The 25,531-nt window shown below is 49.0% G+C and overlaps 1 protein-coding gene across 1 annotated transcript; it reads right to left on the minus strand.

Annotated features, from left to right (window-relative positions):
• Positions 1-1,549: 1,549 nt before the first annotated feature.
• On the minus strand, positions 1,550-23,579 carry LOC112215226 (lysine-specific demethylase 9). The gene is made up of 8 exons (XM_042299931.1): positions 23,436-23,579; positions 23,024-23,243; positions 21,888-22,495; positions 16,063-16,200; positions 14,923-15,065; positions 3,955-4,122; positions 3,583-3,691; positions 1,550-3,214 (listed from the first exon to the last, which is right to left on the minus strand). The coding sequence occupies exons 1-8, from the start codon at positions 23,577-23,579 to the stop codon at positions 2,624-2,626; spliced, it is 2,121 nt and encodes a 706-aa protein (XP_042155865.1). The 3' UTR covers positions 1,550-2,623.
• Between the last annotated feature and the right edge of the window lie 1,952 nt (positions 23,580-25,531).

The raw sequence follows: 25,531 nt of genomic DNA on the forward strand, positions 1-25,531 counted from the left end.
GAAAGGAAAGGACACAGTAGTAAAGGAAAGGACAGTAAAAGGAAAGGGACACAGTAGTAAAGGAAAGGGACAGTAGTAAAGGAAAGGGACAGTAGTAAAGGAAAGGACAGTAGAAAGGAAAGGGACAGTAGTAAGGAAAGGGACACAGTAGTAAAGGAAAGGGACAGTAGAAGGAAAGGGACAGTAATAATGGAAAGGACAGTAGTAAGGAAGGGACAGTAGTAAAGGAAAGGACAGTAGTAAAGAAAAGGGGCAGTAGTAAAGGAAAGGGACAGTAGTAAAGGAAAGGACAGTAGTAAAGGAAAGAAAGGACAGTAGTAAAGGAAAGGACAGTAGTAAAGGAAAGGACAGTAGTAAAGGAAAGGGACACAGTAGTAAAGAAAAGGGACAGTAGTAAAGGAAAGGGACAGTAGTAAAGGAAAGGACAGTAGTAAAGGAAAGGACAGTAGTAAAGGAAAGGACAGTAGTAAAGGAAAGGACAGTAGTAAAGGAAAGGGACAGTAGTAAGGAAAGGACAGTAGTAAAGGAAAGGACAGTAGTAAAGGAAAGGACAGTAGTAAAGGAAAGGACAGTAGTAAGGAAAGGGACAGTAGTAAAGGAAAGGACAGTAGTAAAGGAAAGGACAGTAGTAAAGGAAAGGACAGTAGTGAAGGAAAGGGACAGTAGGAAGGAAAAGGACAGTAGTAAAGGAAAGGGACAGTAGTAAAGGAAAGGAACAGTAGTAAAGGAAAGGGACAGTAGTAAAGGAAAGGGACAGTAGTAAAGGAAAGGACAGTAGGGAAGGAAAGGGACAGTAGTAAAGGAAAGGGACAGTAGTAAAGGAAAGGACAGTAGTAAAGGAAAGGGACAGTAGTAAGGAAAGGACAGTACAAAAGGAAAGGGACAGTAGTAAAGGAAAGGGACAGTAGTGAAGGAAAGGGACAGTAGGGAAGGAAAGGGACAGTAGTAAGGAAAGGGACAGTAGTAAAGGAAAGGACAGTAGTAAAGGAAAGGGACAGTAGTAAAGGAAAGGGACAGTAGTGAAGGAAAGGGACACAGTAGTAAAGGAAAGGGACAGTAGTGAAGGAAAGGACAGTAGTAAAGGAAAGGGACAGTAGTGAAGGAAAGGGACAGTAGTAAAGGAAAGGGACACAGTAGTGAAGGAAAGGGACAGTAGTAAAGGAAAGGACAAGTAAAGGAAAGGGACAGTAGTAAGGAAAGGACAGTAGTAAAGGAAAGGACAGTAGTGAAGGAAAGGGACAGTAGTAAAGGAAAGGACAGTAGTAAAGGAAAGGACAGTAGGAAGGAAAGGACAGTAGTAAAGGAAAGGACAGTAGTGAAGGAAAAAGGACAGTAGTAAAGGAAAGGACAGTAGTAAAGGAAAGGACAGTAGTAAAGAAAGGACACAGTAGTAAAGGAAAGGACAGTAGTGAAGGAAAGGGACACAGTAGTAAAGGAAAGGACAGTAGTAAAGGAAAGGGACAGTAGTAAAGGAAAGGACAGTAGTGAAGGAAAGGGACAGTAGTAAAGGAAAGGACAGTAGTGAAGGAAAGGACAGTAGTAAAGGAAAGGGACAGTAGTAAAGGAAAGGACAGTACTGAAGGAAAGGACACAGTAGTAAAGGAAAGGACAGTAGTAAAGGAAAGGGACAGTAGTAAAGGAAAGGACAGTAGGGAAGGAAAGGACAGTAGTAAAGGAAAGGGACAGTAGTAAAGGAAAGGGACAGTAGTGAAGGAAAGGGACACAGTAGTAAAGGAAAGGGACAGTAGTGAAGGAAAGGGACACAGTAGTAAAGGAAAGGGACAGTAGTAAAGGAAAGGGACAGTAGAAAGGACAGTAAAAAAACTTTCAAACGTGGCATAACATTGATAGAAATGGCTGAAAGTTTGACAATATTTTGGACATAAACTTTTGTACTTTATCAACGTCAGTGTCAAACACCAGAACATGCATTCATTGTTAACAGTATCATTTTTTTTACAGTACACATCTAAAAAATATATTAATCCACAATCCAATATAAAAACGCAGGCCAACTCTGCATTTGTGAAGCACAGACAAAAATAAGTTTAACAACTTAGGAAAATATCTTAAATGTGAATTTCAACACACAAAAAAATACATCATTTTACATTCACCATCACAGGAAGCATCAAGAAGGCTACGAAGAATGAAAAAATATATATATGTATTTGAGACTGATTGCTGTTCTTCGGGTGGCAGGCACTTTAGTCTAAAAAACAATTAGGCAATATACATGATATACTGTACACCTTGGTAGGCTCTCTCGACTGGCAAAGTGAGTTGCCTTGGTAACTTGGTAACTCTCGAAGCCAGTTAGGAAACTCCCCAGAGGGACCTCAGTTTCAGCTACTAACAAATAAACAGACACTTTTTCTGACAAATGTTCCTAAATTAACATTTCACACTTTGGCTAAGAAAAAAAAGATTTCTAAGCTTTGTCTCTGATACTGTATTTACAAATAAAATGAATACTTTATAATCTGAATAATTTAAAAGAGAAGAAGTTCAATAATAACATTTTCAGAAAGTGTCATAAGCACACACAGTCACATTCCTTTAAATAAACTGCTCTTCCTTAGAGGGTAGTAAACATAGTTAAAGGAGTAAAGGGGAGGGAAGGTCATTTGAAGAAGTCAGTGGGGCGGTGATGCTGTACATCATGGTGGGGTCGCGGGGAGTTGTAGTCCAGACCAGGGGGAGGCCAGACCAGGGGCTGTGGAAGCCTCGGCTCTACAGTGGAGGGGTTAGAACCAGAACCAGAGGGAGCATGTGGCAAGGGGCTGATGCCCAGGACGGGAGGGGGCAGGTGTGCAGACTTGGCAGACTGAGGACGGGCTGGCCAGGGTTCTCTAGGTGGAGTAGTAGGCCTCTGAAACACTGGTTCCTCAGTCTTGTCTCTCTGTGCCTGCAGACCGGCACAGTGGGGCACTTTGGCATCTGGCTGGGCCGGGGAGGATGAGAAGAATTGACCCGATGTTGTGCTCTGGTTGTTGGGCTTGTGTAGGGCGTGTTCTCCGCAGTCCTTTTCGTCATGGTACTGTCTGAGGCGGATGTGCCAGGCCAGGCTGCAGACTGCCGACACAGTCTTGAACTGGTGGATGACGTTACGGGGGATGAAGTAAATGTCGTCGTCACACAGCTGCACCCGCACGTAGTGGATACCCTCCCGCCTCAGCTGGTTCAGCTTGGCATCGTCTACCCACTGGACACACTGCAGAGAGAGACGAGGATTAGAGGTAGGCCCACCTGATCCATTCCCACACGGCAGCACTACGTCTGTCCTGTCACACCTGCCTGGTAACTTCAACACTGAACTGAATTCCAGAAAACTCCAGAGTAGATCATGCAGAATTGGTCATTCTCTGGGACCAGAATAAAGGTTCTGCAAATTAAAGCTCTAAACTGACTCATTAAATGGCCTATTATGTCATCCACGCCAAGGCATTCCCCCTCAAGTCTGATCCTGTTTATGACTAAGCCTATCAGTCATCTGATCTGCTATGATCCCATATAGAGGAGGTTCATGCATAACCAGATGCAATCAACAGATTCAAGGTTCAATAAGAGCTCAGTTCCTACCTGAGACACAGGGGGCTCGTACAGATCCAGCTGCAGCCTCTGGACCACATCGTTAAAGTCTTCTGCGTGGAAACACACCACATCTTTGGTTATCCTCGGACGTGCACTCCTGTAGATCAAAGACCGTTAGTTCACACCTACGCAAATGTTGATACAATGTGGAATCAAGGGTGAAGAGACAAATTAGTTGAACAAATAACAGGAGTCCGTGATGACAACAGAAACACTGGATGAAGGATCCCAAACTGGAATTATTTCACCATCATAGTCATACTGCATTGCTGCTGAGAGCCAAGCAGACCTGAATGAATACCAAACACTTCCCAAACACTCAACATTCCCCAAACTGCCCTACTTTCAGTAAAAACCCACCATTCCCCAAACTGCACAGCCTTCAGCACGCCCACTGCTGCCGTACTCTGCCAGTCAAAGCTCTGGCCCACGTGGTCAGCATGAGCCCTGGTTCGGTCCTCAAACAGCACCTCTCTGGGCTCACTGGCCCTGGGCAGGTAGTGAAGGTTCTTTATCTCATTCATGGACCTATAGAGGAAAGGGAGAGTCAACCACCAGCAGAGAAGAGGAAGAGAGGAGGAGTGGGAAAGAGATGGGAGGGAGGAGACAGTGAGGACAGAGGAGGAGTGGGAAAGAGATGGGAGGGAGGAGACAGTGAGGACAGAGGAGGAGTGGGAAAGAGATGGGAGGGAGGAGACAGTGAGGACAGAGGAGGAATGGGAAAGAGATGGGAGGGAGGAGACAGTGAGGACAGAGGAGGAGTGGGAAAGAGATGGGAGGGAGGAGACAGTGAGGACAGAGGAGGAGGGGAAAGAGATGGGAGGGAGGAGACAGTGAGGACAGAGGAGGAGTGGGAAAGAGATGGGAGGGAGACAGTGAGGACAGAGGAGGAGTGGGAAAGAGATGGGAGGGAGGAGACAGTGAGGACAGAGGAGGAGTGGGAAAGAGATGGGAGGAGGAGACAGTGAGGACAGAGGAGGAGTGGGAAAGAGATGGGAGGGGAGGAGACAGTGAGGACAGAGGAGGAGTGGGAAAGAGATGGGAGGAGACAGTGAGGACAGAGGAGGAGTGGGAAAAGAGATGGGAGGGAGGAGACAGTGAGGACAGAGGAGGAGTGGGAAAGAGATGGGAGGGAGGAGACAGTGAGGACAGAGGAGGAGTGGGAAAGAGATGGGAGGGAGGAGACAGTGAGGACAGAGGAGGAGTGGGAAAGAGATGGGAGGGAGACAGTGAGGACAGAGGAGGAATGGGAAAGAGATGGGAAGGAGACAGTGAGGACAGAGGAGGAATGGGTAAGAGATGGGAGGGAGGAGACAGTGAGGACAGAGGAGGAGTGGAAAGAGATGGGAGGGAGACAGTGAGGACAGAGGAGGAGTGGGAAAGAGATGGGAGGGAGGAGACAGTGAGGACAGAGGAGGAGTGGGAAAGAGATGGGAGGGAGGAGACAGTGAGGACAGAGGAGGAGGGAAAGAGATGGGAGGGAGGAGACAGTGAGGACAGAGGAGGAGTGGGAAAGAGATGGGAGGGAGACAGTGAGGACAGAGGAGGAGTGGAAGAGATGGGAGGGAGGAGACAGTGAGGACAGAGGAGGAGTGGGAAGAGATGGGAGGAGGAGACAGTGAGGACAGAGGAGGAGTGGGAAAGAGATGGGAGGGAGGAGACAGTGAGGACAGAGGAGGAGTGGGAAAGAGATGGGAGGGAGACAGTGAGGACAGAGGAGGAGGGGAAAGAGATGGGAGGGAGGAGACAGTGAGGACAGAGGAGGATGGGAAAGAGATGGGAGGAGGAGACAGTGAGGACAGAGGAGGAGTGGGAAAGAGATGGGAGGGAGGAGACAGTGAGGACAGAGGAGGAGTGGGAAAGAGATGGGAGGGAGACAGTGAGGACAGAGGAGGAATGGGAAAGAGATGGGAAGGAGACAGTGAGGACAGAGGAGGAATGGGTAAGAGATGGGAGGGAGGAGACAGTGAGGACAGAGGAGGAGTGGGAAAGAGATGGGAGGGAGACAGTGAGGACAGAGGAGGAATGGGAAAGAGATGGGAGGGAGGAGACAGTGAGGACAGAGGAGGAGTGGGAAAGAGATGGGAAGGAGACAGTGAGGACAGAGGAGGAGTGGGTAAGAGATGGGAGGAGGAGACAGTGAGGACAGAGGAGGAGTGGGAAAGAGATGGGAGGGAGACAGTGAGGACAGAGGAGGAGTGGGAAAGAGATGGGAGGGAGGAGACAGTGAGGACAGAGGTGGAATGGGAAAGAGATGGGAGGGAGGAGACAGTGAGGACAGAGGAGGAGTGGGAAAGAGATGGGAGGGAGACAGTGAGGACAGAGGAGGAATGGGAAAGAGATGGGAAGGAGACAGTGAGGACAGAGGAGGAGTGGGAAAGAGATGGGAGGGAGGAGACAGTGAGGACAGAGGAGGAGTGGGAAAGAGATGGGAGGAGACAGTGAGGACAGAGGAGGAATGGGAAAGAGATGGGAAGGAGACAGTGAGGACAGAGGAGGAGTGGGAAAGAGATGGGAGGGAGACAGTGAGGACAGAGGAGGAGTGGGAAAGAGATGGGAAGGAGACAGTGAGGACAGAGGAGGAATGGGAAAGAGAAGAGATGGGAAGGAGACAGTGAGGATAGAGGAGGAGTGGGAAAGAGATGGGAAGGAGACAGTGAGGACAGAGGAGGAATGGGAAAGAGAAGAGATGGGAAGGAGACAGTGAGGATAGAGGAGGAGTGGGAAAGAGAAGAGATGGGAGGAGACAGTGAGGACAGAGGAGGAGGGGAAAGAGATGAGAGGGAGGGAGACAGTGAGGACAGAAGAGGAGTGGGAAAGAGATGGGAAGGAGACAGTGAGGACAGAGGAGGAATGGGAAAGAGAAGAGATGGGAGGGAGACAGTGAGGACAGAAGAGGAGTGGGAAAGAGATGGGAAGGAGACAGTGAGGACAGAGGAGGAATGGGAAAGAGAAGAGATGGGAAGGAGACAGTGAGGATAGAGGAGGAGTGGGAAAGAGATGGGAGGGAGGAGACAGTGAGGACAGAGGAGGAGTGGGAAAGAGATGAGAGGGAGGGAGACAGTGAGGACATAGGAGGAGTGGGAAAGAGATGGGAGGGAGGAGACAGTGAGGACAGAGGAGGAGTGGGAAAGAGATGGGAGGGAGGAGACAGTGAGGACAGAGGAGGAGTGGGAAAGAGATGGGAGGGAGACAGTGAGGACAGAGGAGGAGTGGGAAAGAGATGGGAGGAGGAGACAGTGAGGACAGAGGAGGAGTGGGAAAGAGATGGGAGGGAGGAGACAGTGAGGACAGAGGAGGAGTGGGAAAGAGATGGGAGGGAGGAGACAGTGAGGACAGAGGAGGAGTGGGAAAGAGATGGGAGGGAGACAGTGAGGACAGAGGAGGAATGGGAAAGAGATGGGAAGGTGACAGTGAGGACAGAGGAGGAATGGGTAAGAGATGGGAGGGAGGAGACAGTGAGGACAGAGGAGGAGTGGGAAAGAGATGGGAGGGAGACAGTGAGGACAGAGGAGGAATGGGAAAGAGATGGGAGGGAGGAGACAGTGAGGACAGAGGAGGAGTGGGAAAGAGATGGGAGGGAGGAGACAGTGAGGACAGAGGAGGAGTGGAAAGAGATGGGAGGGAGGAGACAGTGAGGACAGAGGAGGAGTGGGAAAGAGATGGGAGGGAGACAGTGAGGACAGAGGAGGAGTGGGAAAGAGATGGGAGGGAGGAGACAGTGAGGACAGAGGAGGAGTGGGAAAGAGATGGGAGGGAGGAGACAGTGAGGACAGAGGAGGAGTGGGAAAGAGATGGGAGGGAGGAGACAGTGAGGACAGAGGAGGAGTGGGAAAGAGATGGGAGGGAGACAGTGAGGACAGAGGAGGAGTGGGAAAGAGATGGGAGGGAGGAGACAGTGAGGACAGAGGAGGAGGGGAAAGAGATGGGAGGGAGGAGACAGTGAGGACAGAGGAGGAGTGGGAAAGAGATGGGAGGGAGGAGACAGTGAGGACAGAGGAGGAGTGGGAAAGAGATGGGAGGGAGACAGTGAGGACAGAGGAGGAATGGGAAAGAGATGGGAAGGAGACAGTGAGGACAGAGGAGGAATGGGTAAAGATGGGAGGGAGGAGACAGTGAGGACAGAGGAGGAGTGGGAAAGAGATGGGAGGGAGACAGTGAGGACAGAGGAGGAATGGGAAAGAGATGGGAGGGAGGAGACAGTGAGGACAGAGGAGGAGTGGGAAAGAGATGGGAAGGAGACAGTGAGGACAGAGGAGGAGTGGGTAAGAGATGGGAGGGAGGAGACAGTGAGGACAGAGGAGGAGTGGGAAAGAGATGGGAGGGAGACAGTGAGGACAGAGGAGGAGTGGGAAAGAGATGGGAGGGAGGAGACAGTGAGGACAGAGGTGGAATGGGAAAGAGATGGGAGGGAGGAGACAGTGAGGACAGAGGAGGAGTGGGAAAGAGATGGGAGGGAGACAGTGAGGACAGAGGAGGAATGGGAAAGAGATGGGAAGGAGACAGTGAGGACAGAGGAGGAGTGGGAAAGAGATGGGAGGGAGGAGACAGTGAGGACAGAGGAGGAGTGGGAAAGAGATGGGAGGGAGACAGTGAGGACAGAGGAGGAGTGGGAAAGAGATGGGAAGGAGACAGTGAGGACAGAGGAGGAATGGGAAAGAGAAGAGATGGGAAGGAGACAGTGAGGATAGAGGAGGAGTGGGAAAGAGATGGGAAGGAGACAGTGAGGACAGAGGAGGAATGGGAAAGAGAAGAGATGGGAAGGAGACAGTGAGGATAGAGGAGGAGTGGGAAAGAGAAGAGATGGGAGGGAGACAGTGAGGACAGAGGAGGAGTGGGAAAGAGATGAGAGGGAGGAGACAGTGAGGACAGAAGAGGAGTGGGAAAGAGATGGGAAGGAGACAGTGAGGACAGAGGAGGAATGGGAAAGAGAAGAGATGGGAGGGAGACAGTGAGGACAGAAGAGGAGTGGGAAAGAGATGGGAAGGAGACAGTGAGGACAGAGGAGGAATGGGAAAGAGAAGAGATGGGAAGGAGACAGTGAGGATAGAGGAGGAGTGGGAAAGAGATGGGAGGGAGGAGACAGTGAGGACAGAGGAGGAGTGGGAAAGAGATGAGAGGGAGGGAGACAGTGAGGACATAGGAGGAGTGGGAAAGAGATGGGAGGGAGGAGACAGTGAGGACAGAGGAGGAGGGGAAAGATGGGAGGGAGGGAGACAGAGAGGACAGAGGAGGAGTGGGAAAAGAGAGGACAGAGGAGGACTGGGAAAGAGATGGGAGGGAGACAGTGAGGACAGAGGAGGAATGGGAAAGAGATGGGAGGGAGGGAGACAGTGAGGACAGAGGAGGAGTGGGAAAGAGACGGGAGGGAGGGAGACAGTGAGGACAGAGGAGGAGTGGGAAAGAGACGGAGGGAGGGAGAAGACAGTGAGGACAGAGGAGGAGTGGGAAAGAGATGGGAGGGAGGGAGAAGACAGTGAGGACAGAGGAGGAGTGGGAAAGAGATGGGAGGGAGACAGTGAGGACAGAGGAGGAATGGGAAAGAGATGGGAAGGAGACAGTGAGGACAGAGGAGGAATGGGTAAGAGATGGGAGGGAGGAGACAGTGAGGACAGAGGAGGAGTGGGAAAGAGATGGGAGGGAGACAGTGAGGACAGAGGAGGAATGGGAAAGAGATGGGAGGGAGGAGACAGTGAGGACAGAGGAGGAGTGGGAAAGAGATGGGAAGGAGACAGTGAGGACAGAGGAGGAGTGGGTAAGACATGGGAGGGAGGAGACAGTGAGGACAGAGGAGGAGTGGGAAAGAGATGGGAGGAGACAGTGAGGACAGAGGAGGAGTGGGAAAGAGATGGGAGGGAGGAGACAGTGAGGACAGAGGTGGAATGGGAAAGAGATGGGAGGAGGAGACAGTGAGGACAGAGGAGGAGTGGGAAAGAGATGGGAGGGAGACAGTGAGGACAGAGGAGGAATGGGAAAGAGATGGGAAGGAGACAGTGAGGACAGAGGAGGAGTGGGAAAGAGATGGGAGGGAGGAGACAGTGAGGACAGAGGAGGAGTGGGAAAGAGATGGGAGGGAGACAGTGAGGACAGAGGAGGAATGGGAAAGAGATGGGAGGGAGGAGACAGTGAGGACAGAGGAGGAATGGGAAAGAGATGGGAGGGAGGAGACAGTGAGGACAGAGGAGGAGTGGGAAAGAGATGGGAGGGAGACAGTGAGGACAGAGGAGGAGTGGGAAAGAGATCGGAGGGAGGAGACAGTGAGGACAGAGGAGGAGTGGGAAAGAGATGGGAGGGAGACAGTGAGGACAGAGGAGGAATGGGAAAGAGATGGGAAGGAGACAGTGAGGACAGAGGAGGAATGGGTAAGAGATGGGAGGGAGGAGACAGTGAGGACAGAGGAGGAGTGGGAAAGAGATGGGAGGGAGACAGTGAGGACAGAGGAGGAATGGGAAAGAGATGGGAGGAGGAGACAGTGAGGACAGAGGAGGAGTGGGAAAGAGATGGGAAGGAGACAGTGAGGACAGAGGAGGAGTGGGTAAGAGATGGGAGGAGGAGACAGTGAGGACAGAGGAGGAGTGGGAAAGAGATGGGAGGGAGACAGTGAGGACAGAGGAGGAGTGGGAAAGAGATGGGAGGGAGGAGACAGTGAGGACAGAGGTGGAATGGGAAAGAGATGGGAGGGAGGAGACAGTGAGGACAGAGGAGGAGTGGGAAAGAGATGGGAGGGAGACAGTGAGGACAGAGGAGGAATGGGAAAGAGATGGGAAGGAGACAGTGAGGACAGAGGAGGAGGGGAAAGAGATGGGAGGGAGGAGACAGTGAGGACAGAGGAGGAGTGGGAAAGAGATGGGAGGGAGACAGTGAGGACAGAGGAGGAATGGGAAAGAGATGGGAAGGAGACAGTGAGGACAGAGGAGGAGTGGGAAAGAGATGGGAGGGAGACAGTGAGGACAGAGGAGGAGTGGGAAAGAGATGGGAAGGAGACAGTGAGGACAGAGGAGGAATGGGAAAGAGAAGAGATGGGAAGGAGACAGTGAGGATAGAGGAGGAGTGGGAAAGAGATGGGAGGGAGGAGACAGTGAGGACAGAGGAGGAGGGAAAGAGATGAGAGGGAGGGAGACAGTGAGGACATAGGAGGAGTGGGAAAGAGATGGGAGGGAGGAGACAGTGAGGACAGAGGAGGAGTGGGAAAGATGGGAGGGAGGGAGACAGAGAGGACAGAGGAGGAGTGGGAAAGAGAGGACAGAGGAGGACTGGGAAAGAGATGGGAGGGAGACAGTGAGGACAGAGGAGGAATGGGAAATAGATGGGAGGGAGGGAGACAGTGAGGACAGAGGAGGAGTGGGAAAGAGACGGGAGGGAGACAGACAGTGAGGACAGAGGAGGAGTGGGAAAGAGATGGGAGGGAGACAGTGAGGACAGAGGAGGAGTGGGAAAGAGACGGAGGGAGACAGTGAGGACAGAGGAGGAGTGGGAAAGAGATGGGAGGGAGACAGTGAGGACAGAGGAGGAGTGGGAAAGAGATGGGAGGGAGACAGTGAGGACAGAGGAGGAGTGGGAAAGAGACGGGAGGGAGGGAGACAGTGAGGACAGAGGAGGAGTGGGAAAAGACGGGAGGGAGGGAGACAGTGAGGACAGAGGAGGAGTGGGAAAGAGACGGGAGGGAGACAGACAGTGAGGACAGAGGAGGAGTGGGAAAGAGATGGGAGGGAGACAGTGAGGACAGAGGAGGAGTGGGAAAGAGACGGGAGGGAGACAGTGAGGACAGAGGAGGAGTGGGAAAGAGATGGGAGGGAGACAGTGAGGACAGAGGAGGAGTGGGAAAGAGATGGGAAGGAGACAGTGAGGACAGAGGAGGAGTGGGAAAGAGATGGGAGGAAGACAGTGAGGACAGAGGAGGAATGGGAAAGAGATGGGAGGGAGGGAGACAGTAAAGACAGAGGAGGAGTGGGAAAGAGATGGGAGGGAGGGAGACAGTGAGGACAGAGGAGGAGTGGGAAAGAGATGGGAGGGAGACAGTGGGGACAGAGGAGGAGTGGGAAAGAGATGGGAGGGAGACAGTGAGGACAGAGGAGGAGTGGGAAAGAGATGGGAGGGAGACAATGAGGACAGAGGAGGAGTGAGAAAGAGATGGGATGGTGACAGTGAGGACAGAGGAGGAGTGGGAAAGAGATGGGAGGGAGGGAGACAGTGAGGACAGAGGAGGAGTGGGAAAGAGATGGGAGGGAGGGAGACAGTGAGGACAGAGAGGAGGAGGGAAAGAGATGGGAGGGAGGGAGACAGTGAGGACAGAGGAGGAGTGGGAAAGAGATGGGAGGGAGGGAGACAGTGAGGACAGAGGAGGAGTGGGAAAGAGATTCGAGGGAGGGAGACAGTGAGGACAGAGGAGGAGTGGGAAAGAGATGGGAGGGAGACAGTAAGGACAGAGGAGGAGCTGGAAAGAGATGGGAGGGAGACAGTGAGGACAGAGGAGGAGCTGGAAAGAGATGGGAGGGAGACAGTGAGGACAGAGGAGGAGTGGGAAAGAGATGGGAGGGAGGGAGACAGTGAGGACAGAGGAGTGGGAAAGAGACGGGAGGGAGACAGTGAGGACAGAGGAGGAGTGGGAAAGAGATGGGAGGGAGACAGTGAGGACAGACGAGGAATGGGAAAGAGACGGGAGGGAGGGAGACAGTGAGGACAGAGGAGGAGTGGGAAAGAGACGGGAGGGAGGGAGACAGTGAGGACAGAGGAGGAATGGGAAAGAGATGGGAGGGAGGAGACAGTGAGGACAAAGGAGGAGTGGGAAAAATATGGGAGGGAGACAGTGAGGACAGAGGAGGAGTGGGAAAGAGACGGGAGGGAGACAGTGAGGACAGACGAGGAGTGGGAAAGAGACGGAGAGAGACAGTGAGGACAGAGGAGGAGTGGGAAAGAGATGGGAGGGAGACAGTAAGGACAGAGGAGGAGCTGGAAAGAGATGGGAGGGAGACAGTGAGGACAGAGGAGGAGCTGGAAAGAGATGGGAGGGAGACAGTGAGGACAGAGGAGGAATGGGAAAGAGATGGGAGGAGGGAGACAGTGAGGACAGAGGAATGGGAATGAGATGGGAGGGAGACAGTGAGGACAGAGGAGGAGCTGGGAAAGAGATGGGAGGGAGGGAGACAGTGAGGACAGAGGAGGATGGGAAAGAGATGGGAGGGAGGGAGACAGTGAGGACAGAGGAATGGGAAAGAGATGGGAGGGAGGGAGACAGTGAGGACAGAGGAGGATTGGGAAAGAGATGGGGAGGGAGACAGTGAGGACAGAGGAGGAATTGGGAAAGATAAGGGAGGGAGGGAGACAGTGAGGACAGAGGAGGAGTGGGAAAGAGATGGGAGGGAGGGAGACAGTGAGGACAGAGGAGGAATGGGAAAGAGATGGGAGGGAGGAGACAGTGAGGACAGAGGAGGAATGGGAAAAGAAGGGAGGGAGGGAGACAGTGAGGACAGAGGAGGAGTGGGAAAGAGACGGGAGGGAGGGAGACAGTGAGGACAGACGAGGAATGGGAAAGAGACGGGAGGGAGGAGACAGTGAGGACAGAGGAGGAATGGGAAAAATATGGGAGGGAGACAGTGAGGACAGAGGAGGAATGGTAAAGAGATGGGAGGGAGACAGTGAGGACAGAGGAGGAGTGGGAAAGAGATGGGAGGGAGACAGTGAGGACAGAGGAGGAATGGGAAAGAGATGGGAGGGAGGGAGACAGTGAGGACAGAGGAGGAATGGGAAAGAGATGGGAGGGAGACAGTGAGGACAGAGGAGGAATGGTAAAGAGATGGGAGGGAGACAGTGAGGACAGAGGAGGAATGGGAAAGAGATGGGAGGGAGGGAGACAGTGAGAACAGAGGAGGAGTGGGAAAGAGATGGGAGGGAGGGAGACAGAGAGGACAGAGGAGGAGTGGGAAAGAGATGGGAGGGATGGAGACAGTGAGGACAGAGAGGAGGAATGGGAAAGAGATGGGAGGGAGACAGTGAGGACAGAGGAGGAATTGGAAAGAGATGGGAGGGAGACAGTGAGGACAGAAGAGGAGTGGGAAAGAGATGGGAGGGAGAAGACAGTGAGGACAGAGGAGGAGTGGGAAAGGGATGTAGGGAGACCGTGAGGACAGAGGAGGAGTGGGAAAGAGATGGGAGGGAGACAGTGAGGACAGAGGAGGAGGGGAAAGGGATGGAGGGAGACTGTGAGGACAGAGGAGGAGTGGGAAAGGGATGGAGGGAGACTGTGAGGACAGAGGAGGAGTGGGAAAGGGATGGAGGGAGACCGTGAGGACAGAGGGGGAGTGGGAAAGGGATGGAGGGAGACCGTGAGGACAGAGGGGGAGTGGGAAAGGGGATAGAGGGAGACCGTGAGGACAGAGGAGGAGTGGGAAAAGGGATAGAGGGAGACCGTGAGGACAGAGGAGGAGTGGGAAAAGGGATAGAGGGAGACCGTGAGGACAGAGGAGGAGTGAGAAAGGATTAGGGAGACAGTGAGGACAGAGGAGGAGTGGGAAAAGGGATGGAGGGAGACTGTGAGGACAGAGGAGGAGTGGGAAAGAGATGGGAGGGAGGGAGACAGAGAGGACAGAGGAGGAGTGGGAAAGAGATGGGAGGGATGGAGACAGTGAGGACAGAGAGGAGTAATGGGAAAGAGACGGGAGGGAGACAGTGAGGACAGAGGAGGAATTGGAAAGAGATGGGAGGGAGACAGTGAGGACAGAAGAGGAATGGGAAAGAGATGGGAGGGAGACTGTGAGGACAGAGGAGGAGTGGGAAAGGGATGGAGGGAGACAGTGAGGACAGAGGAGGAGTGGGAAAGAGATGGGAGGGAGACAGTGAGGACAGAGGAGGAGGGGAAAGGGATGGAGGGACACTGTGAGGACAGAGGAGGAGTGGGAAAGGGATGGAGGGAGACCGTGAGGACAGAGGGGGAGTGGGAAAGGGATGGAGGGAGACCGTGAGGACAGAGGGGGAGTGGGAAAGGGGATAGAGGGAGACCGTGAGGACAGAGGAGGAGTGGGAAAAGGGATAGAGGGAGACCGTGAGGACAGAGGAGGAGTGAGAAAGGATTAGGGAGACAGTGAGGACAGAGGAGGAGTGGGAAAAGGGATAGAGGGAGACCGTGAGGACAGAGGAGGAGTGGGAACAGGAAAGGAGGAATGGGTAGCGAAGAGAGGGAGTAGAGCTACACTGTCACAAACTAATAAATAATACTCCTATAAGGAGGCTTATTATGAGTTAGTTTTATAGTATCATACTATGTGTGACCTATGTTATTACTATATTAATTACTGTGTTACTATGATAAAAGTCCTGGGATGTTTCGGCTACCTGCGTCGTTTGAAGGGTGACTTGGGCATGTCAGCGGTTGGCACCATCTGCTCACCCGGCCGGACCCACATGATGGGCCCATCATCACTCTGGGAACGACAGTCCAGCTTCAGGCTGGAGAGACTGCCCCAAGGTAGGGTCATCTGGACAGACAGCATTTCAGTGACAATCATGCTCTGCATATACAATGATTCATTAAAAAAATTTGAAGGCCTACATTGAGACAGAAATGATCAGCAATAACTACATTTGTCTGACTTCAGTCAGTTTACCATAGCTATAGGCCTACACATAAACAACCCTAGCTATAGGCCTACACATAAACAACCATAGCTATAGGCCTACACATAAACCACCATAGCTATAGGCCTACACATAAACCAACCATAGCTATAGGCCTACACATAAACCAACCATAGCTATAGGCCTACACATAAACCAACCATAAACCAACCATAGCTATAGGCCTACACATAAACCAACCATAGCTATAGGCCTACACATAAACCAACCATAGCTATAGGCCTACACATAAACCAACCATAGCTATAGGCCTACACATAAACCAACCATAGCTATAGGCCTACACATAAACCAACCATAGCTATAGGCCTACACATAAACCATAGACCTACATTTCAGTTGTAAAACTATGGCCAGGAGGCTAGTAAGAATAAATAGAAAGAAGGTTGTTTTGTATTAATCATTTGATAAATTCCAAGCACCAACATCCAAATCAAATCAAATCAAATTTTATTTGTCACATACACATGGTTAGCAGATGTTAATGCGAGTGTAGCGAAATGCTTGTGCTTCTAGTTCCGACAATGCAGTAATAACGAGCAAGTAATCTAACTAACAATTCCAAAAAAAAACTACTGTCATACACAGTGTAAGGGGATAAAGAATATGTACATAAGGATATATGAATGAGTGATGGTACAGAGCAGCATAGGCAAGATACAGTAGATGATATCGAGTACAGTATATACATATGAGATAAGTATGTAAACCAAGTGGCATAGTTAAAGTGGCTAGTGATACATGTATTACATAAGGATGCAGTCGATGATATAGAGTACAGTATCAACGTATGCATATGAGATGTATGTCTCTCCATCCATTCTCTCATCCTCTGACCTTCAGAAAGGGGGACTCCTCCAGCATGTCCAAGAACTCAGGGAAGTAGTCCCCCACCTCCTCTGCCATGGCTCCCACCAGACTGATCTGCCTCATGGGACCGGCCCGGTACGTCCCCGAGCAGTAGGTCCGCCCCACCTACAGGACAGGGAGAGAGGTCAGAGGTCAGACCAGACTGATCTGCCTCATGGGACCGGACCGGTAAGTCCCCGAGCAGTAGGTCCGCCCCACCTACAGGACAGGGAGAGAGGTCAGAGGTCAGACCAGACTGATCCGTTTCATGGGGCCAGCCTGGTCCGACCCACCTACAGTCAGCACACAGTTGGAGAGGTAATGTTGATTTGGCTCAATCTGAAATTAATGCAATCACAATGTGCATTTGCTTCAGGCTTTAATATATCATTATGATATTGGACTAAAACTGACCCAGGTGGATGGTTTGGTGCGCATGGAGCTGTCCAAGGCTTTCCAACATTTAGCTAACCCTAGTTAGTTAGTTAGTGCAACATAATCAAGCAGTGCCTTGCATTCATTTTCCTCCCCTCAACCCATTAGTAGCACTTGGATATTGCAGTGGAAATGCTGCATTAAACTAATTGGCTAATTGTCTGTGTAAACTGCACAGAGCACTGTATAAACTGTGTGTGTGGTAGTGTCAGCCCTATGAGAATCCATTGGTCTGGTCAAACACAACCGTAAAACGTCATGGAACAAGTCTAGAGCCACTCTATTAGGCCTGTAGGGAGCAGAGCAACAGGGAGAACTTGGCAGAAGTTCAGCTATAGACTTAACATTGGTGTACTTTGGAATTAAATAACTATTGGATGGCTAACAGACTGGCTGTTGAGCTCATTCATAACTTTGTCTAAGATAAGTACTGGTGGATACACAGCTATAACCCAAACAAAGCTATAACACCTGATTCACAGTCAATCACTTGATCAGGCTGGTTGAGGTCTTGACGATGGGATGGAACAAACCCTCCACAGCCTGTAACTCTCCAGGACCACGGTTGGTCTGCCAGCATATTTATGTGACGGGGGAAACATTGATAGTTACATTTTGGGATATTCTTTTTGACATTATGGCCATATTATTTTGGTGCTAGTCGGCTGTACTTGCACCAAAACTCCAGATTTTTTTCCCTCATAGCTTGTTCTTCATCTTCTTTTGATATATGGAAACAATTTATTTTCAGCACTTTTATTTCCATGAATGCTCAAAACTAATTTCCCATGGCTCTCTTGTCCTTCTGAAGCAGAAATACAGTGCATTTGGAAAGTATTCAGACCCCTTCACCTTTAAGTTACAGCCTTATTCTAAAATGGATTCAATAAATTTTTTCCACCTGAATCTAAACACAACACCCCATAATGTCAAGGCGAAAACTGCTTTTTAAAAACATTTTTGCAAATGTATTAAAAATAAAAAACAAGATGTTTCTACGACTTGACTGGAGTCCACCTGTGGTAAATTCAATTGATTGGACATGATTTGGAAAGGCACACATCTGTCTATATAAGGTCCCACAGTTGACAGTGCATGTCAGAGCAAAAACCAAGCCATGAGGTCGAAAGAATTGTCCTTAGAGCTCCGAGACAGGATTGTGTCGAGGCACAGATCGGGGGAAGGGTACCAAAGCAATTCTGCAGCATTGAAGGTCCCCAAGAACACAGTGGCCTCCATCATTCTTAAATGGAAGAAGTTTGGAACCACCAAGACTCTTACTAGAGCTGGCCACCGGCCAATCTGAGCAATCGGTGGAGAAGGGCCTTGTTCAGGAAGGTGACCAAGAACCCGATTGGAGCTCTGTCAGAGCTCTAGAGTTCCTCTGTGGAGATGGGAGAATCTTCCAGAAGGACAACAATCTCTGCAGCACTCCACCAATCAGGCCTTTATGGTAGAGTGGCCAGACGGAAGCCACTCCTCAGTAAAAGGCACATGACAGCCCACTTTGAGTTTGCAAAAGGCACCTAAAGGACTATCAGACCATGAGAAACAAGACTGAACTCTTTATCCTGGACGCAAAGCATCACGTCTGGAGGAAACCAGACACTGCTCATCACCTGACCAATACCACACCTATAGTGAAGCATGGTGATGGCAGCATCATGTTGTGGGAATGTTTTTCAGCGGCAGGGACTGGAAGACTAGTCAGCAGTGAGAAAAAGATGAAAGGAGCAAAGTAAAGAGAGGTCCATGATGAAAACATGCTCCAGAGCGCTCAGGACCTCAGACTTGGGGGAAGGTTCACCTTCCAAAAGGACAACGACTTTTTGCCACAACTTTGGAAGTATGCTTGGGGTCTTTGTCCATTTGGAAGACCCATTTACGACCAAGCTTTAACTTCCTGACTGATGTCTTGAGATGTTGCTTCAATATATCCACATAATTTTCCTTCCCATGATGCCATCTATTTTGTGAAGTGCACCAGTCCCTCCTGCAGCATAGCACCCCCATAACATGATGCTGCCGCCCCTGTGCTTCACGATTGGGATGGTGTTCTTCGGCTTGCAAGCCTCCCCCTTTTTCCACCAAACATAACGATGGTCATTATGGCCAAACAGTTCTATTTTTGTTTCATTAGACCAGAGTACAAAGTACGATCTTTGTCCCCATGTGCAGTTGCAAACCGTAATCTGGCTTTTTTATGGTGGTTTTGGAGCAGTGGCTTCTTCCTTGCTGAGTGGCCTTTCAGGTTATGTCGATATAGGACTTGTTTTATTGTGGATATAGATACTTTTGTACCTGTTTCCTCCAGCATCTTCACAAGGTCCTTTGCTGTTGTTCTGGGATTGATTTGCACTTTTCGCACCAAAGTACGTTCATCTCTAGGAGACAGAACGCATCTCCTTCCTGAGCGGTATGACGGTTGCGTGGTCCCATGGTGTTTATACTTGCGTACTATTGTTTGTACAGATAAACATGGTACCTTCAGGAATTTGGAAATTGCTCCCAAGGATGAACCAGACTTGTGGAGGTCTACAATTTCTTTTCTGAGGTCTTGGCTGATTCCTTTCAATTTTCCCATGATGTCAAGCAAAGAGGCACTGAGCTTGAAGGTAGGCCTTGAAATACATCCACAGGTACACCTCCAATTGACTCAAATAATGTCAATGAACCTATCAGAAGCTTCTAAAGCCATGACATCATTTTCTGGAATTTTCCAATCTGTTTAAAGGCACAGTCAACTTAGTGTATGTAAACTTCTGACCCACTGGAATTGTGATACAGTGAATTATAAGTTAAATAATCTGTCTGTAAACAATTGTTGGAAAAAATACTTATGTCATGCACAAAGTAGATGTCCTAACCGACTTGCCAAAATGATAGTTTGTTAACAAGAAATGTGTGGAGTGGTTGAAAAACGAGTTTTAATGACTCCAACCTAAGTGTATGTAACCTTCCGACTTCAACTGTATGTAAATAAGGTATCGGTTTCTTAATTGTAATAAATTAGCAAACATTTATTAAAACCTGTTTTTGCTTTCTCATTATGGAGTAGTGTGTAGACTAATGAGGATCAAATTATAATTGTTTTAATCAATTTGAGAATAAGGCTATAACTTAACAAAATGTGGAAAAAGTCAATGGGTCTGAATACTTTCAGAATGCACTGTATGGGATGTTGTTCCCACTGTTACCATAAAAACATACCCAAACAAAAACCGTGGATAGATGGCAGCATTCACGCAAAACTGAAAGCACAAATTTATTTAACCTTAATTTATCTTGGCAAGTGAGTTAAGAACAAATACTTATTTACAATGACTGCCGAAGCTAGCCCAACCCGGACGATGCTGGGCCAATTGTGCGACGCCCTATGGGACTCCCAATCATGGCCGGTTGTGGTACAGCCTGGATTCAAATCAGGGTGTCTATAGTGACATCTCAAGCACTGGGACCGCTGCGCGACTCGGGAGCCCATTCTACAGAATATTTAGTGTACCAACATACTGTCCATAATGTTTTTACATCCCATCCCATCCCATATACACACACACACACACACACACTAGACTAACATTGCTCGTCCTAATATTTATATATTTCTTAATTCCATTCATTTACTTTTAGATTTGTGCGTCTTGTTGTGTATTGTTAGATATTACTGCACTGTTGGAGCTAGGAACACAAGCTTTTCACTACACCCGCAAAAACATCTGTTAAATATGTGTATGTGACCAATCCAATTTGATTTGAACGGGGCCTCCCGGGAGGCGCAGTGGTTAAGGCTGCTGTACTGCAGCGCCAGCTGTGCCACCAGAGCCTCTGGGTTCACGCCCAGGCTCTGTCGTAACCGGCCACGACCGGGAGGTCCGTGGGGCGACGCACACTTGGCCCAGCGTCGTCCGGGTTAGGGAGGGTTTGGCCGGTAGGGATATCCTTGTCTCATCGTGCACCAGCGACTCCTGTGGCGGGCCGGGCGCAGTGCACGCTAAGGTTGCCAGGTGCATGTAGTTTCCTCCGACACATTGGTGCGGCTGGCTTCCGGGTTGGATGCGCGCTGTGTTAAAAAGCAGTGCGGCTTGGTTGGGTTGTGTATCGTGGGACGCATGACTTTCAACCTTCGTCTCTCCCGAGCCCGTACGGGAGTTGTAGCGATGAGACAAGATAGTAGCTACTAACAATTGGATACCACGAAATTGGGGAGATAAAGGGATACATTTTAAAAAATATATATATATATTTTTTTGTTGTTGATTTGAACGAAATCACAAACAGGTATTTTTGTTCAAGCCCTCAAGAATTGTTGTCAGCTAAAGACGGTCATCTATTTGCATCTGTCACTGTATTTGCTCTCCAGTATCCAGACGACCTGTCCTCAGCTCATATTTTTCTGTAACATGTTGAGGCCGGCAATTAAGGAAAATGAGAGGCTCAATTAAAGATGCTACAGAACTGCTGTATTTGAAGCACAACTCCCTTCTGCCCAGTTTCCCTGAGGTTTCCCAGTTTCCCTGTGGTTTCCCAGTTTCCTTGAGGTTGCCCAGTTTCCCTGAGGTTTCCCAGTTTCCCTGAGGTTTCCCAGTTTCCCTGAGGTTCCCCAGTTTCCCTGAGGTTCCCCAGTTTCCCTGAGGTTGCCCAGTTTCCCTGAGGTTTCCCAGTTTCCCTGAGGTTGCCCAGTTTCCCTGAGGTTGCCCAGTTTCCCTGTGGTTTCCCAGTTTCCCTGAGGTTGCCCAGTTTCCCTGAGGTTGCCCAGTTTCCCTGTGGTTTCCCAGTTTCCCTGAGGTTGCTACTGCAATCGAGCTGTTTTTACCATCCCTGTAACTGTCGCTTCCACGGAGAGATCGTTTTCTAAACTAAAACTCATAAAGAACTAACTAAGAAGCATCAGGCTCTCGGTCTGATATGAGCATTTGAGCATCTGAGTAAGCTCCACTCATTGCACTGGCGCCGTCGCAGCCTTGACCACGGATGGCATTTGTTCACGGATATCCCCTCATACTTTCAATCAGTTTCTTTTTTAGTCACTGTCCTGAAGCCCAAGAAACAAACACTTTGCTTCCTAGAACATATATATATTAAAAAGATTTACAAATGACTTTTTAGAGGGTTACTGTCAAAATGATTTATTCAATGTTTTAAAATAGACATCGATGACAGGCGCATGGGCCCTCAGAGATTATGTGCCCCCAGAGCTCATGGGGCCCCCACCTTGCGGGGGTGTATGGTATTCCAGTGTAAGTATTGTGATAATATTGTATTGTGAGGTCCCTGGAAATTCCCAGTCTTAATATGAAATGTAACACAGGCAACTGGCTAACACAGGCAACATCAGAAGGACAGTGACAGGCCAGTTCCATGATGTTGTATTGCTGTACCTGAGAGTGGAAGTTAGCGATAGTAGTGGTCTCTATATCCTTCTTCCCCAGGATCTCCATCTTGACCGGCGTGGAGGGGAAGTTGAAGGCAAAGTAGTCCAGGAAGTCAGGTAGGAAGGCAGCAGCCCTGTGCACCACAGTCAGGGCGTAGCGGGCTGCCCCTCTGGGGCTCTCAGCAAAGGCCAGCTCTAGGAACTCCTGGGCGAAGTGCTCCATCTCCCCCGGCCGTAGAGAGGATAGCTCATCAGCGTAGGCGTGCAGGACCGACGCCCCGCCGTTGGCCTGGCGCTCCTCGTGGATGAAGCGTCCGTAGACAGTGCCTGTCTGCAGAGACGAGCTGCGGATGAAGTGGTCTTGGGGGGAGAGGAAGGGGAGGTGGTTGTTGTTGGCGCCTGTACCAGGCTGGCAGTGTTTCCCCTCCTTCACGGGGCCAAGGCGGGCTGAAGGACTGTGGTCAGTCAGACCGCCACACATGGTCTGGACCTCCTTGTTGTACGTGCGGATCGTCTTCCCACGCTCATCCTCACGGTGCCTTCGCTTCTTTTTCTTCTTCCTCAACAGGTACTCCTCCAGCGACTGAGTCTTGCTGTTCTCATCATGATGGGGCTCTGGAGACAGAGCCATGCACATCATTTGTCAATACCCATATTGCAATTGGTTCACTTCTTTATTTTACCAAGCAAGTTGACTGAACACATTCTCAGTTAGAGCAACGACCTGGAGAGCCGATTGGAAGCTGGGGATGATTAGGTGCCAGGAGGCTATGATGGTAACAGGGTTGACAACTAGGAGTATTGCAAAACGATCAATCGTTCGCTACATAGTTTCTTCTCTGCAACAAAAGTAGGCCTAACAACAGTGGGTGTGCCATAGAGTCTGAGAAGGCAGGCAATTGAAAAATAAATACACATTTATAAAAAAAATATATATAAATATACATATATATATATATATATATATATATATATATAAATAAAAATAAAGTTCATGGAACTTGCATGTGCATCATCTGGCTGATTATTTTGCGTATGTAAACAAACATAGGTTTGTCTGACTTAATTGTAACTTTGCATAAGATTCAAGCATTAAGAGTGGTAACATTCTAATATAATGGAATAGAATGAAGAATAACCTACCTTTCTTTTTCTTATATAGGACTACTCCATGTTTTACGTTAGCCTCTGTGTTTTCCTTCTTAGGTTTGAGTTTGAGCTCTTTCTCCCTGTGCTTTTCCTTGCTCTCCTGTATTTTGTCCTTGGGCTCGGCTACTTTGAGGGGCGTGAAATTGAACAGTCCAGGCAGCAGAACCGGGGGAAGTGCTTTCTTCCTGTCCAACTTGACTGCTGTGCGTACCACCTACCGCGCAGGCAGAGTAGGCTGCAGGTGCGAGTCCTTCTTTGCATCGTTGGTGTTGTGGTGCTGATGCTGCTGCTGGTGTCGTTGTAGGGTAGGTTTTTCGGCACTGGAGTTGCGTGGTTGTGGTTGGCCATTCTGCTGCTGTTCAATATGTTGTGGGTCATGGTGGTGCCGATGATGATGGAGCTTTACTTTCTTTGCCTCCTCGGATGAACGCTGCCGTTTATCTGCGGACGGTGACAGTTCCCTCTTCTTCTTTTCTTTGGCAAATTTATCAAGACCGTCCCTTAACTTATTTTCTACTTTAATACGGACAAAGTCGACCTGCGCAGCCATTTTGCACGTACATTTAAAGGGCTAGAAATTCATTCTGCGCAACTCGATGGGAACTTGTAGTTCTTTTAAGCGCTCAGTGATATTGTATTTGTAGTTTTTCACCCGTTCGGGTTTATGGGCAGCTCATGCGCACTCTCAGTATTGTAGTTAGTTGCATGGCTGTCTGGGAGTTGAAGTTCGTGTTTTAGAGAAACTCACTTTTACAGCTGACGTAATGGTAAACTGAGCGACTCTCGGAGCGATAGAGGACGTTGCGGGTCCTTCTTTGCACCTTTGGTTTTATAATACAATAATAACAGCAATATGGCATTTAGCAAGCTCTTTCATCCAATTATTTTATTACAGTCATAGGTGCATACATTTTATATATGGGTGATACCAGGAATCGAACTCACAACACCATACAGGACCTGGTAAGCTTGTGCCTGGATACAGCAACACGTGGTAAGCGTGTGCCTGGATACAGCCCCCCCCAATAAGGTGCCTTATTGCTATTATAAACTGGTTACCAATGTAATTAGAGCAGTAAAAATAAAAGTTGGCATACCCGTGCTCCGTAAATTATCCAAAACTGCTACGTAAAAATAAATTCTGACAAACTATCCCATCTATTTAAAACGTGAACAGAGATACCGTGATGAGATCCTGAGGCCCATTGTCGTGCCATTCATCCGCCGCCATCACCTCGTTTCAGCATGATAATGCACAGCCCCATGTCGAAAGGATCTCTACACAATTCCTGAAAATGTCCCAGTTCTTCCATGGCCTTCATACTCACCAGACATGTCACCCATTGAGCATGTTTTGGAATCTCTGGATCACCACGTACAACAGGGTGTTTTAGTTCCCGCCAATATCCAGCAATTTCGCACAGGCATTGAACAGAAGTGGGACAACATTCAACAGGCCACACTCAGCCTGATCAACTCTATGCAAAGGAGATGTGTTGTGCTGCATGAGGCAAATGGTGGTCACAGCAGATACTGACTGGTTTTATGATCCACGCCACTTTAAAAAACAAGTTATCTGTGACCAACAGATGCATATCTGTGTTCCTAGTCATGTGACATTCATAGATTAGGGCCTAATGAATTTATTTAAATTGACTGATTTCCATATATGAACTGTAACGGATCTGATTTTGAACTCAGTAAAATCTTTGAAATTGTTGCGTTTATATATTTTTTCTGTATAAATATGGGAAACACTTACAAGGTGAAACGATACAAAGTGATTTTCGCTAACCCTAACCTTTTTCCTAACATTAACGTAAGTCTTCTAACCTGCTATGTTAATTCTCGGAACCTGTTACGAAAAAGTAACTTAGTTCGGAATCGAAGTGGGGTGAAAAGAGTGTTTCTCACGTACATTTAGGTAGTAGTTAAGCCATACAAAACCTAGGGGTTAGTGGTTAAACCATTCAAAACATTCCAGATTTTGGGCGGAGTAAACCTTCTTGCATTGCCTCTTCCTCTCCGATAAAACCCACTTTACACCAATGACTGTAGGCTTCACACAATGGAATAGGTTTATTCAGTAAAACTTTATTTATCAGTGCATGAACAGAATGCCATGACCAGATTATTTCCTCTCACCACTTTATATCATTTTCTTCTCAATTACTTAAAAAAAATAACGGAGCGATTTACAGTTGTTTTTCCTGAATGAAGGCATGTATTTATACAGGTGCTGTACAATGTATAAACATTTACAACTACCACAGAATGTAAAGACCAAAAGGCTGTTTTCTGTTGAAGCAATGCAAGGCCACATTATTATATACAGACACATGACATGAATGATGGGGGGTACAAGGGAAACTACACATAACGGTGAAGAGTAAATCATCATCCTTAAACTTGTCTAAGATTTTATCACAAGATTTAAAAGGTAGATTGAAAGAGAAGACTTGAAGCTGGACACACCATAATGTAAGGTTTTGGCAGATCATT

Source organism: Oncorhynchus tshawytscha, linkage group LG16 (genome assembly GCF_018296145.1).
Source record: "Oncorhynchus tshawytscha isolate Ot180627B linkage group LG16, Otsh_v2.0, whole genome shotgun sequence".
NCBI lineage: Eukaryota > Metazoa > Chordata > Actinopteri > Salmoniformes > Salmonidae > Oncorhynchus > Oncorhynchus tshawytscha.